This window comes from Mollisia scopiformis, assembly GCF_001500285.1.
Source record: "Mollisia scopiformis unplaced genomic scaffold LY89scaffold_10, whole genome shotgun sequence".
NCBI lineage: Eukaryota > Fungi > Ascomycota > Leotiomycetes > Helotiales > Mollisiaceae > Mollisia > Mollisia scopiformis.
The window spans coordinates 24,746-44,271 of record NW_017263590.1 but is presented as its reverse complement, the minus strand read 5'-3'; the positions used below and the strand labels follow the sequence as shown (position 1 = coordinate 44,271).

Below are 19,526 nucleotides of genomic sequence, written 5' to 3'. Positions count from 1 at the left end.
AAGTCTCTTCAGGTGAAGTGATGGGCATGACATTCGCCAAACCTCATGCAGCATCACAAGAAGAAATCCATGCGGTCATTAAAGGCTTCGCCCATGCGGCCGAATTCCTCGAGAAAGCTGGATATGATGGCATCGAGCTGCATGGAGCTCACGGATACCTCCTTGCACAATTTCTCTCTCAATCTACCAATAAGAGAACGGACAAATATGGCGGGTCACTGGAAAACCGTCTTCGATTGATCCTCGAGATCACAGATGCTGTGCGAAAGCGTGTGTCCAGCAGCTTCATTGTTGGCATCAAGATCAATTCTGTGGAGTTCCAGGAAAAGGGCTTCTCTCCCGAAGAAGCACGCGACTTGTGCCAAGCCCTCGAGAAGGCAAAGTTCGACTACGTTGAGCTTTCAGGTGGCACGTATGAAAGCTTGGCTTTTGGACACAAGCGAGAAAGTACGAAGAGGCGAGAATCTTTCTTCATCGAATTTGCAGAGGAGATTGTGAAGCCTCTAACCAAGACCAAAGCCTACGTAACTGGCGGGCTGAAGACAGTCGGGGCAATGGTGAAGACATTGGAGACTGTCGACGGCGTTGGGATTGCGAGACCTGCTTGTCAAGAACCCCATCTACCAAAGGATATCCTCGAAGGAAAAGTCACAGCGGCTATCCATCTCAAACTCGACGAGAACAACTTTGGTCTGACAAATGTAGCGGCTGGCACGCAGATCAGACAAATAGGCAAGGATCAAGAGCCCATCGACCTCAGCGATCAGAAGAATATCGATAGCTTCATGAAAGATATGGAGTCTTGGGGTCAGAAGATGGGAAGTGACAAGGAGATGAAGGAGTATGGCTACATTGATTTGAGCCAGGCAGCAAAGCCTTATGGTACAGTATCAGCATAGATGATTTAGAGTAAACACTAGCTAGAGTATAAATCTAGACTACTTTTGATCGCTATATCAATGTTTGGAATCTTGAGTGTTTCATTTTACTGCCGCCGTTGACGTACTATCACGTCCAATTCAAAACTAACCAAAGTTCGAGAATGGTTTCGAGAGGGGCCTTTTCGTGTCTATCAGAAAGGCCAATATTTGGTATCGAATATCTTAAAGTTATCTAGGTATGCACGAACATTCAAAGCAGATTCGTCATACTGCCCAGGTAAGACAAGAGACACGTGATTCTCGCTTACCTCCTTTTCTTTTTGAAGCTCCGACTGTCGATTAGCGGTGACGACAGCTGGATCTTGCTATTCTTGCGCTTTTGGTTGTCGGAAAAATGAATAGGACATGGAACCCCAGTTTTCAAGATGAGAAAGAAGTTCAGGACATGAATTCTATTGATGTACAACGAAGAGAACAAACTCTCCAACTACCATCTCAAGAATGCCTTCCGTTCAGATCTCTGAACTCACCTCTCAAGCTCTCGATTCCGTTGGATCTCACCCCCTTCACCAATTCAGCCACTTTTGGCGCAATCAAATTCTCGTCAAATCTAAAGTATCGGTATGCATCCTTTCCTGGTAAGGAGTGTCCAAATGAATGCATCGAGTATCCTGCATCGGCGTACCTCTCCCATCCTTGAGCAGCATATGCCTCAACCACTACTCGAGGCGCATTGCTCCTATATTGCAACACTTCACGTTTGTACTCAATCGGCTGTTGGTCAAACAGTCTTTGGCATGGGAAGCTGACAACGCGAGCCTTCAATCCAAATTTATCTTCAAGAAGCTGGGCAGTCTTGACAGCAAAGACCATTTCAGCCCCAACGCCAATAAGGGTCACATCTGCGTTGGCCTTCTCCATGAGGACATACGCGCCCTGTTGTACGCCATCACGAGACGAGTGTTGCGGATATTGTTCCAAATCTTGTCTCGACAAGGAGATCATGCTCGGTGTATCAGTAGCCTTCATTGCAGCAATGTATGCACCAGCTGTCTCTTCGCCGTCGGCGGGTCGGATATATAAGAGGTTTGGCATAGCACGATATAGAGCTGCCAGTTCGATAGGTTGATGTGTGGGGCCATCTTCGCCGGTGCCAATCGAGTCATGGGTTGCAATGTGGATCTGCTGCAGACGTTGCAAGGCGCCCATTCGGATACCTGGCGCGGCGTATGTGTAAAACATGAAGAATGATGATGTGACCGGGATAATGGTGCCTTTGTTGAAAGCTGCCAAACCGTTAGATATTGATGCCATTGCATGTTCCCGGACGCCCCAATGGATGTACCGTCCGGAGTAATCGCCATGGATCCCACAAGAAGTGCGCCGGTCTGGGTGCTGGAAGTCGATCTTGCCTTTCCAGATCATGTTCACGGAAGGTGAGAGATCGGCTGTGCCCACCATGAAATTCTTGATGTTCTGGGCCAGAGGATTACAGACCAATCCTGATGATTTTCTTGAGGCTATTGGGCTTGTAGGAAGATCACTCTTGGCAGGGATGAATTTCGTCCAATCATCTGTACACTTTCCAGCTACTCGCAGAGAAAATTCTTTGTGAAGTTCTGGGTAAGTTTGTGCATATGAATCCACCAAATTGTTCCATTCGGCCTCAAGTTGCCTGCCTCGAGGTTTGGCTTCCCGGAAAAAGTCGTAGACCTCGTCGGACACTTGGAAGTGCTTTGTCTCATCCATACCGAACTTTCGCTTGATGCTGGCAACATCTTCAGCACCAAACGCGGCTCCGTGTGCTTTAGCATCGCCTGCAGACTTGCTTCCGATTCCAATTACGGTCCGGATATTGACCAAAGTTGGCTTGTCTTTGCTATTCCTTGCGGAAACAAGTGCTCGGACGATGCCCTCGATGTCATGATTGCCGTTCGGGACATTTATTACATTCCATCCGCAAGCCAACATTTTCGCGTTGATGTCTTCATTGTTGCATAGATCAACGGATCCGTCGCAAGTGATTTGGTTATTGTCGTAGATCATGACCAGGTTATTGAGTTTCCAATGCCCAGCAAGTGAAATGGCCTCGAGAGCAACACCCTCCTGTAGACACGCATCTCCAATCATACACCAGGTGATGTTGTTCACGACTGGATATTCCGGCCTATTGTATGTAGCTGCCAAGTGCTTTGTAGCCATAGCCAGCCCAACGGCATTCGCAACACCTTGACCTAAAGGCCCCGTAGTCAACTCAATCCCAGGATGTTCGATTTCGGGATGCCCGGGGCAGAAAGAGTCTGTTCGCGAGGAGTGGTAGGTTTTTAGTTGTTCGAAAGTCATATGTTCATATCCAACAAGGTGGAGAAATGTGTACTGGAAGAGACAAGTGTGGCCTTTTGATGATGATTAGCACCCGCGGTATCTGCATGTTTATCGACATTTATCCTTCTGGAAAGAGAAAGAAAGAAGAGGGCAAAACTCACCATTTGAGAGCACAAACCGGTCTCGGTTAAAAAAGTCAGGATTTGTTGGTGAGTACTTCATCATGTACTTCCATAAAGCAATGCCTGTCTCAACGTCAGCAACGTAGGACTTGTAAATTGTAATGCAGATGTCGGATATTGGGTGTTCCAAGAGCTGCCTGTATTTGAAGCTCCGCTTCCAGCCCCCAAGGGAAGCTCCACCTCGATACGAAAACATCAATTTTGGGAGGGAGTTGGTGTACCGATAGCTGCCATACCCATGGCACTTCCTGGGTGTCCACCCCTGAATTGTTCGCAAAGATCCGCAATGAGACATCTGAAAGTCTTCAAAACGCGATCATTCAACTCGGTACCTTCAAACTTGAAGTTTTGAAAGGCAGGATCAGAAACGCCATATGTGCATCAAGACTGGGCATGTCCAAGGGCGCATCTCGCTAAGGTGGCTATAATTGCCAAAAAGGGGTTGTTCGCGACGACGCCCCATGAGCGAAAAGTTTATCTCCACAATGTTGATGAGAGACGGCAGAGGATGTAAAAATAAATGTAGCATTAATTTCACTGTCTTGGTAACAGCGCAGGGTGTAACTATAGAGGCTACCCTGAAGGCTTGGTCAAGATGACATACACCGCTTCAAGACAAATTCAATTGCGCAAATAGTCATTCTAATATTTATACTGGAAGGCTTTGCTACCCTCCTCCAATTATTTGCTCAACGAATCGAAATAAACCTGCATTCTTGACATCAATCATCAAAGTAAAAATGCAAGAACAATAGCATAGACTGAAAGCATTGCGTTGGGCAATATGAGTTGAGTTCGTAGCCGCTAGGCTTTAGCTTGTGATATTTGGCTCCATTACAAAGACAAGAATTTCGAGGGAACAGATTGTGGGAGAAAGGAGCATGTTCACGAGATATCGTTGGCAAATGGCGGCAAATCACATTTTCAAGTCAAGGAAGAATGAAGGCAGATGCTTGATCCATGATTGCTGCTACCCAGAGTGTCGTCTTCCAATTCCCTCCATACCAAGACCTTATCCAGCCGCAGAATTGAGACTGTTTCACAGCATCCAGTTGATCAATGTTCTCCATCTCCCAAGGCAGCCCTCCACCAACAAACGAATTCATCACAATGTAGTATGTAGAGTTCGAGGAGGTATTGTTTGCAGAGTAGATGTGGTGTGAAGGCTTGCAGCGTTCGAGAAGGTGTCGTTTGCAGAGCTGATGTGATATGATGGCTTGCAAGCTTCGAGGAGGTGTTGTTTGCAGAGTAGATGTAGTAGCAATGCAGAGTTCGAGGCGATAGATCTCGTAGAGTGGAGGTAGAAGGTATGCCAGAGCTCGATGAGGCACGCAGACTCGATGCATGATTCGAGTCGTGTTTGTTTGTAGCATCCACAATCGCATGTGTTGGAGGTTTGTTTGTGGGATTGTCGAATGAGAGTTGATCGGAGAGGTTTCGAATGAACTGCTACTTGGCAAAGACGGGGTTTCGTGGACATGATTTTTTTGATGTCTCGGGGATCAAACTGCTTCGGGTTAGTAAGGAAAGCAAGCAAGCAATAGCAATGATGGAACACCAGTGGGTGTCAGGATTCGTTGCGGACCGCTTATCTAAGCGAAAACACCAAAATCGCGCATCGCGATTAATTGTAAACAACACCTTAATAACTCACCATGGCACCAAACACACGCGCAGAAGACCGTTTCACACCTCCCCCGGGGCCTCAGAAAGGCTATCCAGCTACTACACGAAAAAGGATGCGCTTTTTTGACGCATACGACCGCGATCATTCCACGAAGCCGGTCAGTCAGATTTGCCTTGATGAAGAAGTTAGAGAGAGTACTGGTAGATATTGGCTAAGGTAGAGAAGGAATTTAGGCTATCTAGCGATGCGCAGGACACGGAAGTTATCTGATAGGCTTGGAATAAAGTCAAAGGTCACTAAATCTATGTGCAAAATGCTTGTAGATTCGAAGCAAAATCCAGTCCGAGATTAGCTCTACGAAGCTTAGATACAATTCCATAATATACCTGTTTAGAAGCGCCAATTACAACGGAAATTAAAAGAGCATACGCGGAACGCTCGCAGGTATAAAATGGCTTTCGTTAAGAAGAAAGTTTTAGCCAAAAACAAAGAGAAGCGCGTAGTATACGGTGCTAAGCATAAGGACGATATAATCGACGATTATTAGAGTTATATTTGCTTTACGAACGAGGCATATGTTGATCCTAAGTCGCAGTGTGTAGGAGAGATCTTGCGAGAAGAAGGGCACCGGTATGACGACGAGAATATTATGGAAAGGGAGGAAAGACAAGGTATAGCTTTTTATGTCGCTGCTTGGATCTCTTAGCATAGTAAAGCAGAGAAATTAGAGTTCTATAACGACGAAGAAGACACTACCGAGCGCCCTCCTATGCCTTCTAAGCCACGCCGCTGCCCGACGACCGAATCCGAAGCTGAATATCAAGAGAGATTGAAAAAATAGGAGGCTTTGAAGCCACATACGGTTGAGAAGAAGGTTTCTGGCAATTATATGACTTAAAAGTATTATACGGAGCGTCTATTGCCTATTTATATTAATGCTATTCAAATTTAGCGCGCCTATAACTCTAGTTCTTGGTATCTTCAAGAGGATAGGGACCCTTTTTATAGCATGCGCAAAGCAGGTATTGCGCAAGCACTTAAGGACTAGAATTATATCGTTAATATTAAGCACCCCGCATAGAGCCCTGATTTAAATCCTATTAAAGGCATTTGGAACATTATTAAGCAACGTTTGCGCCGGAGGGTGTTTTATACAGACGAGGAGATCAAGGCAGCTTTACAGGAGGAATGGGACAAAATAACCTTAGAAGAGATCCGTAAACGCATCCGTACGATGCCTGGGAGATGTAAGCGCCTTACAGAAAACGGTGGAAAGGCTATCAAGACTGCATTATGGTAATGCGCTGTAAAATAATGAATTTTGATGACCTGGTGCCCCTTTTTGTTTTCGCTTAGATAAGCGGTCCACAACGAATCCTGACACCCACTGGTGGAAGGCCGGATGTGCTTACCAAATTCTGACAAGGTTTCGGGAATTGCGCCACACTGCAAACTCTTTCCAGACGACACTCCAACATAGAAAAACATTCTAACATCTAAACAATACTCTAACATCTATCCTTCGGGTTAGTTATGGGTTGCGACATAAGCAACAGGTACTTACGACCAATGAAATTCTCGCATCTGCTGTCCAAAAGCACAAAACAGCCGCCACCACGCAAACTTAACATACAGAGAACAAGACCCTAGATCTTGTCCTCACCGTGAGATCGAGGCTACCTCGAAATCACTCCTCATAAGGAGGACGTGGTGGTGCATCGGCACCACCATTTCCTCCCGGTCCGGATCGACGCGGAGGCTCGCCATAGTCGAGGTCGTCACGAGAACGACGAGATTCATCGGAATCTCGACGACGACGAGGGGGGGGACGACTATGACTGGGATTGCCCCTTGGTCCCAGAGGCGTGGCGTTGGTGCTGCTCTTCGAGCGGTCAACCAAAACATACGGGGGGCGTGGATGACTGCTCCTCGAGCGGTCATCCGAGCGGCGAGGGGGAGAGGGAGTTTCGTTGGGAGGCTGGATTTTCAGACGCTTCGCGTCTTCGACTTGTCCAACTATGACATCCCATAGGAATGGCCGCAAGTTGGGGTCGATGCGCCTCCAGAGACGACGATTTTCGAGATTCTCGAGGTTCTCAGGCCGCAAATGGTCGGATACAGGTGCTCCATTTCTCGACTGAGCTTGCCTCTTGACATTTCTGTCAGAATCATCATCTTGTCGGTCCCGCTTGCGACCTCGTGGCTCGAGACGCGAAGGATCTGCATCATAGAATGGAGGATCCTCACGCCTATCACCATTGAACCAATTGCGAGGAGGTCCTTGAGAGGCATACCGAGAACGAGACTGATGGTTGACATTGTCAGCCTTCGGCATGAACGGGTTGGCCTTGCCAGCCTTGTTCACTCCTCTGGTGACCTTTTCAGCCTTTGGCACGAATGGGTTGACCATCTTTGTTAGCTCCGGCGCCGTCTCACCCGTTTCGGACAAAGGAGCATCAGCTGCCTTCATCTTCTTCGGTTTCTTCGGTGCAGGAGGGTTTGGGAGCGGTGGCAGTGGTGGACGTGGAACGCCGGAAGGGTATCTGGAAAGCTCGAAGAAAGGGCCACAATGCTGATCGTAGTCCTCGACTGTCCAATCATCTTGTTCCCGATCCCAGAATGGGTCTGACACCCTTTCGTCGAGGCCCTGGTACATTTCCTCTTGGTCATAATTTTCCATAGCAAAATTAGGAGTCTGAGGTCGGAGGAGATTGCCATTGGCTTCTCTCCTCTTCCAGCGCTCGAAGTCAAGGTGCCATGGATACCATGGCATGCGTGCAGGGGGCTTGCCGTCCCGAGAAACAACGAGGTATAGATATGCTGTGCTTCTCTTAACCCTGTTCTCGCTGCCATCCCTGAGTCTTGGGCAATCGGCGGTTCTGTGGGATCTCATGTTACACAAGATACAACAGTTCCTACTAACATGGCCGTTACTGAGATGCGCTGAGCAATGTCGAGATGTGTGACCCTTTCTCTGGCACTGTGAGCAATCCACCTCCGCTATGGGGGTTTTCAGCTTTTGGCCCTTGCTGGTGAACCACTGGCCTTCGAAGTAAGCCTTGCTTTCATCGATGACTTGGTCCAAGGATTTCTCTTTGAAGTAAGCCTCGCTTTCATCAAAGATCTCATCCAAGGTTGCTGCGCTTTCGTCAATGATTGCATCCAAAGCTTTGTCGAGTTGAGGAGCATGAGCATCCTTTAATGTCTTCAAGGATGGACCTTCGTCGTCGGTGTAATCGATGAGATACTCGTCCTCATCTTTCCCATTGCCGAGATTCAGATCTATGCCATCCTCATCGGGAAGAGCAGGAATGCCGCTCAAATCCATCTGGTCAGCATTGGCTGTTACAGTAGGATTTGAGTCGGAAGATTGGCCAGCTGGAACTGACGAACCTGGAATGCCCTCGGCGTTACCAGACCCGGAAGAATCAGGGGCGGAAGATTGTCCTATGTTCAGGAGAGTCCATACTCATCTCCATCGTGTCAAATTTGCGGCAGTGACAAATTTGATGGTGTTGATGAATGTTGTTGTTGAGCGAAGCCAAAAATTTCTCGCGATCTGTGTTATCGAAAAATCGCGTGCGTTTGGTCACATGACGACCACAGAATCCACCCCTCCAGTTTAGATTCACCGCATCTGGGGACAGAAGCTACTAGAGTCCTATCAATATTGGTAAGTCATGTAGTTCTCATGTCTACGAGGCAAAGAGCTTATTCACTGTAATCGATACGGCCTAAATATCCTACTTGCAGCCTTTACCAGCGAGTTATGTAAGACAGAGTCTGCGATGCGAGTCACATAGGGATCAAAGACAAGGGAACGGGACCAAGAGTGCATTGCTAATTGTCGCCATTCTATATCTACAACTACAGAGGCTGCTGGGTAACCCAGGTCAGAATCTTCTCAAGACTCTGGTCCTGACCCATTAACATCGGAATTGGCTTCATCAACCGGCTTCATTACGGAGCCGCCGAGCCATGATGCAATATCATTGCCAAAGTTCAAGTAGACCTGCTTCCTGGTGACCTCGTCAGCCAATCTGCTGTTGTGGTCTTGAAGGGCTTTTGTCGCAGCGTTGACCTCATCAACTGCTTGCTCTGCCCTTTTCTCTAGTGACGTGCGACGATGAAGTATGGCCTTGCCGTCCTCCAACCGCCGCTCCATGTTGGTGTCTACCTCATCGGACTCAAGCAAGTCCGCTGCGGACTGTAATGCCTTCACCCTACGAGAGATCACCGTTGTGGAATGGTCGAGGTTTTCTGAAGCCCAAGGCTGATCAATGATGGCTTGTTTCTTCTCGTCTGAGGTATCTCTACCTTCGTCGAATCCTCTGCGAGCACCGCCAGCAACAGGATTGAAGCCGCCCCATTGGATCATCGATCCACTGATGAGCGTGAAGAAGATCTCGCCTAGTGGCAACATTTCCTGCTCCCAGACCTTGACGATCGGTACTCCAATATGAACCATTTTTATGCTCAGGAACTCCAGACAGCTCACTGTCAGGCGCCATGTGTCTGGTGTGCTAGTCATCCTTGACTTGGGCGAGTAGTCCGACATTCTCTTCTTCAAGCTCTCACTGCATCCAATCTGAACTGGCATCTGCAGTTGTCGTATATCACCAGATGGATCGAGATCTTTGCGGATTCTGTTTGACATCATCTCGCAGAACTGTCGCCCTCCAGATTTCTGCACCAATGGTCTGATACCATTATTGGCATCTGCCAGAATCTTTTGCCACGTCTCATTCCTCTTCTTGCAGAATTTATAATATATCTTCGCAGCGTCAACCGCAGCTTGGCGCTGTTGCGTGCTAGAATTGGGACCGATCTTGTGGCCTTCGCCGTCCATGTAACTGCAAGTGTCAGCATGTTCTCCTCGCTCTCGCAGTCCATCTACGTACTCCGTCATCAGCTTCTGCAACCTCTCCCAGTCGTTCGTACTGAGGCCTTTGCCATCACGTTCACAAACTAGGGTATTGAGATAGATGCCTGCAAGGTCGTCTTCCGGTGGGAAAAGTTTCCCAAATTCAGGATCAGTGTGGTATCTGTAACCGATTGTTCCGTCGATGATTGCTTCAATCACTCGTCGATGCACGGTTCGGAGAATCTCAGCCATGTGCCAAGTCTTGTCGAAATCTTCGATCATGTCATTGGAGACTTTGCCCACTATATGCTATCAGCAGGGATTCGCGATAATGCAATTGAACGTCTTTCCTTACCTCTGGTTGCGCCGGGAAGCTTCTTCTCGACGGTGTAGGCATCTTCTGCTGCCATGATATAACCTTCGTCTACGAGGTCATCCGATGTCCCTTCGGGAGAATCGTTGATCCTCGAGAGTCTGGTTTGTCGCAAGGGTCGAAATGGCATCTCTGCCGTCTCCTTGTAAGGATCTTCGTCGCTCTGTGTTGCTGCCATCTTTGATGGTTTGCTGTACAGTTTCGAGAGTGTGCGATGATTGCTTGGTAGGTGCTTTGTGTCGCGTCGGTTAATTTCACACTAGCCAATTCGTCAAACTTCCTCTCTCTTTCCTACTTTCGTGTTTCTTCAATCATCATCGAATAAGACGACAACATGGCTGAAGACTCAGACACAGATTCTGATTCCCAAGTCCAGAGCAGCCCCGATACAGGATTTCATTCGGGACGGCAATCCCCCGAGGACAAGAGTGGCAGCACTCCATGTCCTGCTGGATCAGATGCATGCACTCTCCAATCGAATTTTCGGCGTGGATCATAATGAAATCGATATCGCATATGCGGAGGAGATGCAAGCAGCATACAAATCCTACGAGGTAGTTTGTGAGACAAACGCCAACTGGGAGCAACAGATCACCCTGCTCGAGGAGTAGCTCGATCTCTTTGAGGACAACATCGGAGCGATGTTGTCCAAAATCAAGCAGATCATTGATCACCAAACTCGCCCTCCAAATGCTTTGTTATCTCAGGCGTATGCTATCATACAAGCTGATGCTGACTCACTTGACGGGGCTCGAGACCTGCATCCCGACCTGAAAGCCATACTGTTCAATGCCGAAGCGGCAAAATTCGAGCTTAAAATCACTCGATTGAACTCTGAGATTGACACACTCAAGCAGAAGCTACATGTACAGTCCACCAAGGGTGTTCAGACTGTTTCAGAAATTGAGGCTCGTGTCAATCGTCGTAATCAAACAATTGCGCACCTGCAGTCACGTATCACGACTCTTGCGACCGCATCGAAGAATGCCAATACCGACCTCGAGAACTCGAAGCGAGACTCAAAGGAGAAGGTCGTCGAGATTAGCAAGTTGAAGGAATTTGGAGCTGCTACCGAAAAAAGCTTGTCCACCCTACGCGTCGAGCACGATGAGCTGAGAACTAAAGCATCTGAGGACAGGGCAGCCCTGGAACTGAAGACCGCTGAACTCAATACGCGCAATGCATCTCTCACTGACGAGCAAGCGAGGGTTGGGCGACGCAATGCGACCATTCGTGCTTTGCATTCAGACAAAAGAGACCTGATGAGGCTTGCGGACAAGGTCCCATCGCTAGAAAGCAAACTTACAACTGTCGAATCTGATTTCAAGGAAACAAAGGAACAGCTTGTTGACCTGCAGGCAAACTTACGAGAGCAAGAGGATAGAAATGTAGATCTCGAGCAGAGAATTGCCGACTTCGAACAGGAGTCATCTGAGGCGAATGACGAGATTGAGAAGCTCAATGGTCAGATCGATGATCTGACGGAGCAACTCCGAGTCGCAGTCGCAGATCTCGGACAACTCAAGCGAGATTCTGGCAAGGAAGCTATTGATCTCAAGGAGAAGCTGAACGCTGAGTCCAGGAAAAACGAAACTCTGGACAACGAGGTTGCCAGATTGGACAAGAAGCTAAAGGATGATGTCGCTGCCCATGCCAGTGCAACGTCAACCTTCACCGACAGAATCACAGATCTGGAACAGACTGTGTCTAATTTGACATTGGAGAAGAATAGATTCCGTGACTCCTGCGAGGAACTTCAGAAGAACCTCAAAGAATCACGAGCTCTATGCCAACTTCAGCGTTACAAAGCATGGGATCTCAAAGGGGACCTCATCTGCGAGAGAGCGGCTGCGACATACCTCCGATCTCGCTTCGATCAAACGACATCTTCATTGGAATCAATCACTTTGAAGTTGTCATTCTGGTGCTTCGTTCGGATGGGTACAATACAACACTCCAATCTTTCAAAATCTAATTGACGGAATTCATATCTCTGTGGGGCCCTGATCTCGCAAGATATAACCCTCATTCCAGTCGAACGTTGGGCATCGAATGTCGATTTCGTCTCCGACATCAAGCTTTTCAAAAATCCTACAAATGGTTTTGACACCTACGCCAACTATGCAGTCTTTCTTTGCGCTAAGTGTGTTACATATCTCAAGAATTGTGAAGGAGGAGCTCGAGAAACAGCTGTGACCCGCTGGACAGAGCTCCTCGATCTGCTCGACGATTGGTATACACAAAGGACAGACGAGATGAGACCGATCCTCACAATACCCGCCGTTCAAGGCGAGGAGCATTCACCATTCCCTACTGTACTATATGGAAACGGACCAGCAGGTTAGAACGCACTCATACCCTCATCAAATCTGGCTAACGAATAGCAGTTTCTGGAAATCAATTGTATCATACAGCGACGCTGATAATGTTACAAGCAAAGCCCAATGGGCTGAAAATTCAACGAAAGCAGGTATGTTTGAAAGCAGAGTAACGCATGGAGAACTCTCTCCCAGGAGATCCATCGGCAATTACCTTGCAGCTTTGACGCATCTCAACCCTCAGAAATCAATCTTCTGGCACGCTCGTCAAATTTGCGCCATCTCAGAGTCAAATACCCATCAGTACGTACAAACTCACCGCCAAAGAACACACCTAGTCTGCCGAGAGCTAAGAACGCAAGTTATAGTAGCGCATGGACAAACTCCATTCAACCAATCTGGATAGCAGGCAAAGTCATGAGCCATCCCAGCGAACACAAAGCAATCTTGGATGTGCTGGAGAGGATTGAGCGAGAAACAGGGTGGGTGACGAGTTGGAGGAGGGAGGATTTGAGAGCGTGGTGGGGGATGGGGATGAGTGATAATTCAGATGTTGAGCAAATGATAATGAAATGAAGATATACACCCTTTGAGCAAAACGTACACGGCTAGCCATGCGAGAGGTCTCGATAGCCTCTTCGGTGAACTATTTGGTCAATATCCTTCGTCGCGATCGGGTGCCAAGAAAACAAGAAGGGCAATGCTGCTTGCCCAATACGAGGTGTGCTATATTTAGCGTGCGGCGAGGTTTTCCCAACATCGCGTTACAATAAGAGATGATAGTTTCTTTCTGCTGGTGATAACATCTACAATGATGACGGGCGACAAGGAGAGATCTCTTGAAAGTGCGAACCTTCAGGAGGAAGAAGATGCACAAAGTAGCGACTCGCTGGACTTCGCGCCATATCACGATGATCCAGAGGAGCCTGAGACAGACAGCGGCAAGAAACGCTCGCCACTACCCAAAGATGAGGATTTGAAGGTTCCAAAGAGCAGAAGAACCATAATCTATAAGATTGTGATTAGTTTGGTGACCGTCATCCTTTGCTTCTTGATTATCTTTACTGTTCTCAGCACTACCCGCGAACGCCGCAATGAACAACAAAAGCAGAAACCTACAACATCACCTCGGCCACCACCCTCAAGAGACTTTGCTCTCAATTTTCCAGAACAATACCCGGCGCTCGACTCGAAAACATCTTCAGCAGAATGTCAAGAGGCTTGGCAGGCTTTGACAGAGATTCCTTGCCACGATGCAATCTGGACCCTTAACTGGGACAGTGGCGTTCCTCAGTTATTGGGACCGTCCCTCGATCGATTCGTTCCGTTGATCTGCGATGCTAGGTGTGCTTCTGCATTGGAAGCAGCGAAGGGGAATATACAATCTGCCTGTTCAAAGGAAGACACATTCGCTGTGGAAGGATACAAAGGGAGGTTCAATCTGGAGCTGTTGGAATCTGGACCTTTAGATGTCCTGGATGTCTTGGTCGAAAGACAGATTCATACCTGCCGAAAGAGTCCTGCAGGCGATGCAGAGAGAGGATTTTGCATGACAGATCTTAGCTCCAGATGGGGGATTGTGGATGGGTTTCGCGCGAATGCGACTCAAGGTCTAAGATTGTTCTTGGCTGGTACAAATAGCAGGAAGACAGAGCCAGCAGGAAGACACAGAGGTAGGCAGGGCTCTGGCGGGTGGTCAGAAAACTACAACTACTGGAGAGAGGAAAGAAAATTTGGTCCTGGCAGGGGAGAAACGACGTGTAGCTGGTGCACGTTGGAGTGGTTGAACGGGAAGCTTCCTATGTGGAAGGAACACATGCTCTCTTTGGATGGAAAATTCATGAGCCTTCCAGAGTTCCTTCGAATGTGGGAGGATGCCGGGAAGAGGTGTGCTAGTGATCGATTCATGGAAGCATACCACTCTGCTGTTCAAGCATATATCGATCAAGGTGTACTTGATCCCGACTGGGAAACGAAGGCCTCTGGTGATATCCCATACTTGATGCAACACGGTCCAACATCAGGAGATTACCCAGCACGAGACGTGGATTCGATACTTGAGACAATGAAGGTTTATCGAAGTCGCACTGAAAACATCAACCCAACTGCCAACGCCAGGATCAAGCACCAAGCCACTGTGAATCAATACATCGGCTGCCTCGAGTCTTTCAATTTCGCCGTCCAAGATCTTCAGTGCTATCCGTTCTTGTCCAAGGATCAGATGTCCGAGTACGTGTTGTGCGACATTCACACAGCTCAGCGATCATGCTCTGCAAGCTGTCTCGCCTCCATTGATGCCTTCAGGCGAAAAATGTATTCTGATTGTCCTGGCGCCTTCACAGGACACAGATACTCTCAATCCCTCAAGTTCGTCGGCAAAGATGTCGCATCTTTCGTTGAGGATTTCTTCGGTCGTGAAAGTACCATTTCGAGCTTCGAGACCATTTGTCGGCCTGCTGATAACTGGGGCTCACGCCGAGGTCCACCTTGTGCTGCTGTGTTTGCGCAGTGGGGAAGACAAGACTGGGTATTCCAAGAATCGAAACCAGAAATGAAGGATCTCATCGCGACCACTCGTCGCCTTGTATCCGAGCTTCCTGAGATGCCGCCACAACTCAAGGCTTGGAAGCACCCTGGGAGGAAGTTGACGGTAGAAGAAGAGCAAATTAGCAAGTATTTGATCACCTGGAGGAAGAAGATGGAGCAAGGCGTCTGCAGTGATTGCATGTGGCGGAACTTTGTTGAAAAGAGTACCTGGTTCCACGGCATGCTTCCTCGGGGCACTTCAGAAGATGTAGCGATCGAGTGGATCAAGACTGCTCATCATTTGAGAGAGGAATGTGCTGCCAGAGGACGGAGTCTTCAAGAGTTCGAGCTGAAGGCTGTTGATGAGATGTGGAAGAAGTAAGTTTGGCACTTCAAACATGTCGCTTTTGCTAACTTTAATGGCAGGACGTATTCTGAGGAAGCCTGGGATAAGGCGTTCAACGAGGGTCAACCGCTACCTGCTTGGGCTACGGGACGTGAGGAACTTGTCTGATTTCAATTGAGCGTTTGCGATTATATCACTCTATATCAGTGATAGGTGCACGTAATTTCCTCTAATCAATTGTCTTGACCCGTAAATCCCCCAGGATTTGAGGGACAATTAGGTTCTCCAGATAGTACGTACCAAAAATCCGAATTTGGTGCAGATAGCTGTCGAAGTGATTGAACTTGGTTGCTGTTTGTGAATAACTCTGAACGAAAAGGCCATGCTTCATTTTGGTCATGCCTTACGACTTCTCCACGCAGTATCTGTTGTCAGCGACCAACCCAAAGTAAATGACTTGCATCCAGATCAGAATTTAGGTCAACTTCACCATACTGGAGTAATTTGACTAGCAATTAGGGCACGAAGTATCACGATCATAGACTGGTTTCGTGAATAGATTACTTATTACATTATTGCTTTTCCAATACGACCTTATTTCCCACCATCAACATAATACGACAGCGAGTAGTTCAAGAACGCACACTGCGGAATATCCAAGAATGTACTCGTGAGAGCTGGATAATCCATCAGCTTCATCGGTCCCTGCATACTACTAACTTCTTGCCAAGGCCCAGTGTCTTGAATAGCCCGAATACTTTTCGTGTACCCTCTCGTTGTCAAGTATGCCAAGCTGGGATTTGGCTGTCCCGACTTGACGAACTCTGCAAAGTATCCAGAGACAAGCTGCTCAGAATATAGATCATTTGCATCTCGGAGAGTACTGAGTGTTCCAAACACCCACGGCATATCCGATCCGTGAAGCTTGAAGTATGGGAGTTCAGGATTCCCGTTTGGATATCCAGGCGTGACTGGTGCGCCTCCAAGATTATTCGGATCGTAGCCATTAATAGTGCGATCCATCTTTTCAGTTCATGTCAGCAAGGTTTGAAGCAAATGACAGAAGTGTCTTACTTGATAATAGTACGAAGATTGAAAAGCGCCTGACTGTGATGCTGCAAACATTGTAGCTTGATCAACACAGCGGAATTGAATGTCCGTCGCAACTCGTTGTGAGACGTTGAATGAATCAAGTGTCACATTACCAGTATCGTAATATGGAAACAGACCACTGTTGATTATGCTCTGGGCATAAGCAGCACTGATTCCAAGAGATGCTTGAATGCCAGCAAGTTCGGACGTGACGGGGGTCTTCGGATATGTCGAGAAACTGGCACCATCATTCTCCACGTTTCCGAAGATGACCGGGACATGAGCGGTTCCTGGATTCCGCTGGTTGACGATTAATTCTTCAGTATTGACGTAGTATCCATCCTGCACAACATATCGAGCGACTGAAGGAAGCTCTACCAGTGTCAATGCAGGGACCGCTTTGAGGCAAGCAATCTGGGCCTGGAGAGCAGTCTGATTGCAACCAGCCGCGTCAAAAATGTTCTGACCTGCGACAGCGTACGATTGATTGACCGTATAGTATAAACTAAACGTTAAAATATTCGAGTTAGTACACTTCTTTTGAACATGAAGTGAGTATCTTGAGAATTGTTTGACTTGGAGCCTTTACAAGCCGGAAAGACAATCAAAGCCCAAGAGAATTCACCATCTCACCTGTACGTAGTCGCGTAATCTCCATTTATTCCTAGATCAACTCCGCCTCCGAGATTGGACATCGCAACAGCTCCTTGATACATGCCAATTGCAGGTGGGGACCCAAGAAGAGTTCTGACGGATCCAGCGCCAGCCGATTCTCCATTAATTGTGATCTGTGTAGGATCAACTCCGAAGGATGCGATGTTCTTCACAACCCACTGTCAATCGTTAGCATGTGTCATAGATCCTTCTTGAGTATCATACTTGAAGCGCTGTGATCTGATCTCCGATTCCATAATTGCCCGTGATATTGGTACCAGGTATGGCCAAGAATCCCAGCGTTGAGAGACGATAATTGATGGTCACCGTGACGATATCCTCTCTAGATGCCAAGTTGCCACCATCGCTCAATGAATCAGCACCAGAACCTCCTGTGAAACCTCCACCATGGATCCAGAACATTACTGGCCTCAGATCACTCATATCTCCTTGTTTTGGGATATATGGCGTCTGAATGTTGACAAACAAGCAGTTCTCACTACCAGAAGAAGCCTGTGCACATTGTGAGCCATATGCAGTGGCATTGATCGTTTGCCCTGTAGCCGTGCTTGGTGTAGAGTAAACAAATCGTTGAGGAGGGTTCGCGTATGGGATTCCAAGGAAACGAAAGGACTTCAGATTCCTGAACCCAACGTAAGTGTTGCCATTAGAAGCAACTTGCACTTGGTTTGTAGCTGTAGCATAAGAATTGTAAGGCTCGTTCTGTGTACTGGACTGAGTATACAACACTGGAAGGTCCACAAAGCCCAAAGGCATCGAAGCAAAAGCCAAAGTCTTCGTGAACTCTGAATATGTGACAATTCCATCTTCGATGTAATATGCCTGGAAAGGAGCTGCTCGCTGGGCGAATGCGAGGTATGCAAGTGGTTGCGATATATCGGATTGATGTGCTTAAACCGTGCTTTTCGAGAGGAGCTTCTCGTTCAATGCTCCACAAGCTGCTGGAGCATTCTTCCCACTGAATTCATCGAGCAAGAGGAACCCAACATGATTGGCATCATCTGTGAAGTTGAGATTGTTCTGAAAGAGTAAGGTGATAGAAGTTCCAGTATTGCAGAGCGATGCAGCTTTAGAGAAAGGTAAAGAAAGGCAGAGCGCCAGAACTTGCACTTACAGCTTCAAAGACATGGTGAGCGACACAGAATCTCATTGAAACTCGGCAACCATCCGATCTGTATGACCTGCAACACCTCATAATTCCCCTCATAAGGAGGCACCCCGGTTTCAGGAACCATTGCTGTACCTCATCAGATGAAGATTTAGCCGGCCGCTTCCGGTGACATGGAGATTCTGTACCAAGTTACGGGCATCGCAAACACTTGTAGGCGTCATGAACAGGGTACTCATTCGCGCAGAGCTTCACTCATCCATCGTCAACTTAGACCAAATGGCATGGAAAAGAAAGTACACCACATCCACCCCTGCATATATCCGGGCCGTCGAGGTCTTCGATGGGAAATCGATCTTCCGTGTCTGAGATGTGGGGTAGTGATGGACTAGAGTACGGATAAATGTCATGGGCATTAACCGGCTAACCCATACGGCCGAGCATTGCTTCTGTGTTCGATGTCCAAACACTTGTCTGTGCCGATGTGCGAGCTAAAGAATGGGGAGCACTCTTCCTAGTTGAAAATGACGAACCTATGATCCTCGTCGCCTCGTGCTGTACCTGTCGCAGATAAACCTACTTAAGCCAGGCTCGATTTGTTCTGGAAATCATGCAGATGCGGGGAGTTGCACCATTCACAAGGCCGGTTGACGAGACACAGGCTCAAAGTTCGAGACTGAAGTCGATTGCGGGAAGATGGTGAGTCTCGGCGGGAGGGGGAAGTCCGAAGACTTGCCACTTACCAAAGCTACGGAGAGACACAGCGAATATTCCTGCTAGTCGGATGAGCTAGCGAGGAATAGTGTAGGATTGTTATTGCTGTTGAACATCATGCGGATGAGGATATTTGTTGTCAGCTTCGTGCCACAGTTCAATGTTAGCGTGTGGCTTGTGTGTGGCTGAGGCTTTACGTTTGTCCTAGGGTAAATAAGTCCCCCCCTGTTATTCACTTCTAGCACTTTCGACCCCACAATTATACCACATCTTAGCTTCTCATTGACCCAATACCCTAGTTGAGGCTGGCTTGAAAACCCTCAGGGGTGGACTTATTTACCTAAGAACAAACGTATCTCGAAAACTTCAATATAACCACAATTGTCCGGAAGGACTAGCCTGTTTAACACAGTCAAAATGTCGGGGTCGTTCATTCTCCACGAAATGTTCTGCTTCTTAGGTTTCAAGACTGTACTGTAAATGCACAGAACACAA

General features: G+C 47.7%; 8 protein-coding genes across 8 annotated transcripts; 3 read left to right on the top strand and 5 right to left on the bottom strand.

The window, feature by feature from the left end:
* Positions 1-215: 215 nt before the first annotated feature.
* LY89DRAFT_706556 (transketolase) lies at positions 216-4,029 on the bottom strand (the record flags this gene model as incomplete). The annotated part of the gene is made up of 5 exons (XM_018217535.1): positions 216-283; positions 1,412-3,277; positions 3,368-3,451; positions 3,610-3,720; positions 3,993-4,029. 5 exons carry the CDS (start codon positions 4,027-4,029, stop codon positions 216-218), a joined length of 2,166 nt encoding a protein of 721 aa, XP_018072216.1.
* Positions 4,030-4,317: 288 nt separating this feature from the next.
* On the bottom strand, positions 4,318-4,897 carry LY89DRAFT_780994 (uncharacterized protein; the record flags this gene model as incomplete). The annotated part of the gene is made up of 1 exon (XM_018222438.1): positions 4,318-4,897. The coding sequence occupies exon 1, from the start codon at positions 4,771-4,773 to the stop codon at positions 4,318-4,320; it is 456 nt and encodes a 151-aa protein (XP_018072215.1). The 5' UTR covers positions 4,774-4,897.
* A 1,805-nt stretch (positions 4,898-6,702) lies between these two features.
* Positions 6,703-8,343, bottom strand: LY89DRAFT_732569 (uncharacterized protein; the record flags this gene model as incomplete). Its single annotated transcript, XM_018219697.1, has 1 exon — positions 6,703-8,343. The coding sequence occupies one exon, from the start codon at positions 8,341-8,343 to the stop codon at positions 6,703-6,705; it is 1,641 nt and encodes a 546-aa protein (XP_018072214.1).
* Positions 8,344-8,603: 260 nt separating this feature from the next.
* On the bottom strand, positions 8,604-10,527 carry LY89DRAFT_28634 (uncharacterized protein). Its single transcript, XM_018206489.1, has 2 exons — positions 8,745-10,527; positions 8,604-8,688 (listed from the first exon to the last, which is right to left on the bottom strand). The coding sequence occupies exon 1, from the start codon at positions 10,159-10,161 to the stop codon at positions 8,920-8,922; it is 1,242 nt and encodes a 413-aa protein (XP_018072213.1). The 5' UTR covers positions 10,162-10,527; the 3' UTR covers positions 8,604-8,688; positions 8,745-8,919.
* On the top strand, positions 10,528-12,597 carry LY89DRAFT_745783 (uncharacterized protein). Its single transcript, XM_018221078.1, has one exon. The coding sequence runs from the start codon at positions 10,894-10,896 to the stop codon at positions 12,229-12,231; it is 1,338 nt and encodes a 445-aa protein (XP_018072212.1). The 5' UTR covers positions 10,528-10,893; the 3' UTR covers positions 12,232-12,597.
* Positions 12,238-12,597, top strand: LY89DRAFT_582833 (uncharacterized protein; the record flags this gene model as incomplete). Its single annotated transcript, XM_018209184.1, has 1 exon — positions 12,238-12,597. A coding segment is annotated over one exon (360 nt), but the record flags the coding sequence as incomplete, so codon positions are not given.
* A 747-nt stretch (positions 12,598-13,344) lies between these two features.
* LY89DRAFT_683848 (uncharacterized protein) lies at positions 13,345-15,907 on the top strand. The gene is made up of 2 exons (XM_018214766.1): positions 13,345-15,474; positions 15,523-15,907. Exons 1-2 carry the CDS (start codon positions 13,382-13,384, stop codon positions 15,608-15,610), a joined length of 2,181 nt encoding a protein of 726 aa, XP_018072210.1. The 5' UTR covers positions 13,345-13,381; the 3' UTR covers positions 15,611-15,907.
* Positions 15,908-16,036: 129 nt separating this feature from the next.
* Positions 16,037-17,965, bottom strand: LY89DRAFT_732565 (alpha/beta-hydrolase; the record flags this gene model as incomplete). The annotated part of the gene is made up of 4 exons (XM_018219696.1): positions 16,037-16,465; positions 16,517-17,039; positions 17,168-17,367; positions 17,414-17,965. The coding sequence occupies 4 exons, from the start codon at positions 17,963-17,965 to the stop codon at positions 16,037-16,039; spliced, it is 1,704 nt and encodes a 567-aa protein (XP_018072209.1).
* Positions 17,966-19,526: the final 1,561 nt, after the last annotated feature.

What these genes read in the sequence shown, in the direction of transcription:
- LY89DRAFT_28634 (XM_018206489.1), bottom strand. Translation starts at nt 10,161, where the DNA reads ATGATCGAAGATTTCGACAAGACTTGGCACATGGCTGAGATTCTCCGA.
- LY89DRAFT_683848 (XM_018214766.1), top strand. Translation starts at nt 13,382, where the DNA reads ATGATGACGGGCGACAAGGAGAGATCTCTTGAAAGTGCGAACCTTCAG. An exon ending in GTTGATGAGATGTGGAAGAA is followed by an intron (nt 15,475 to 15,522) that starts GTAAGTTTGGCA and finishes CTTTAATGGCAG; the next exon opens with GACGTATTCTGAGGAAGCCT.
- LY89DRAFT_745783 (XM_018221078.1), top strand. Translation starts at nt 10,894, where the DNA reads ATGTTGTCCAAAATCAAGCAGATCATTGATCACCAAACTCGCCCTCCA.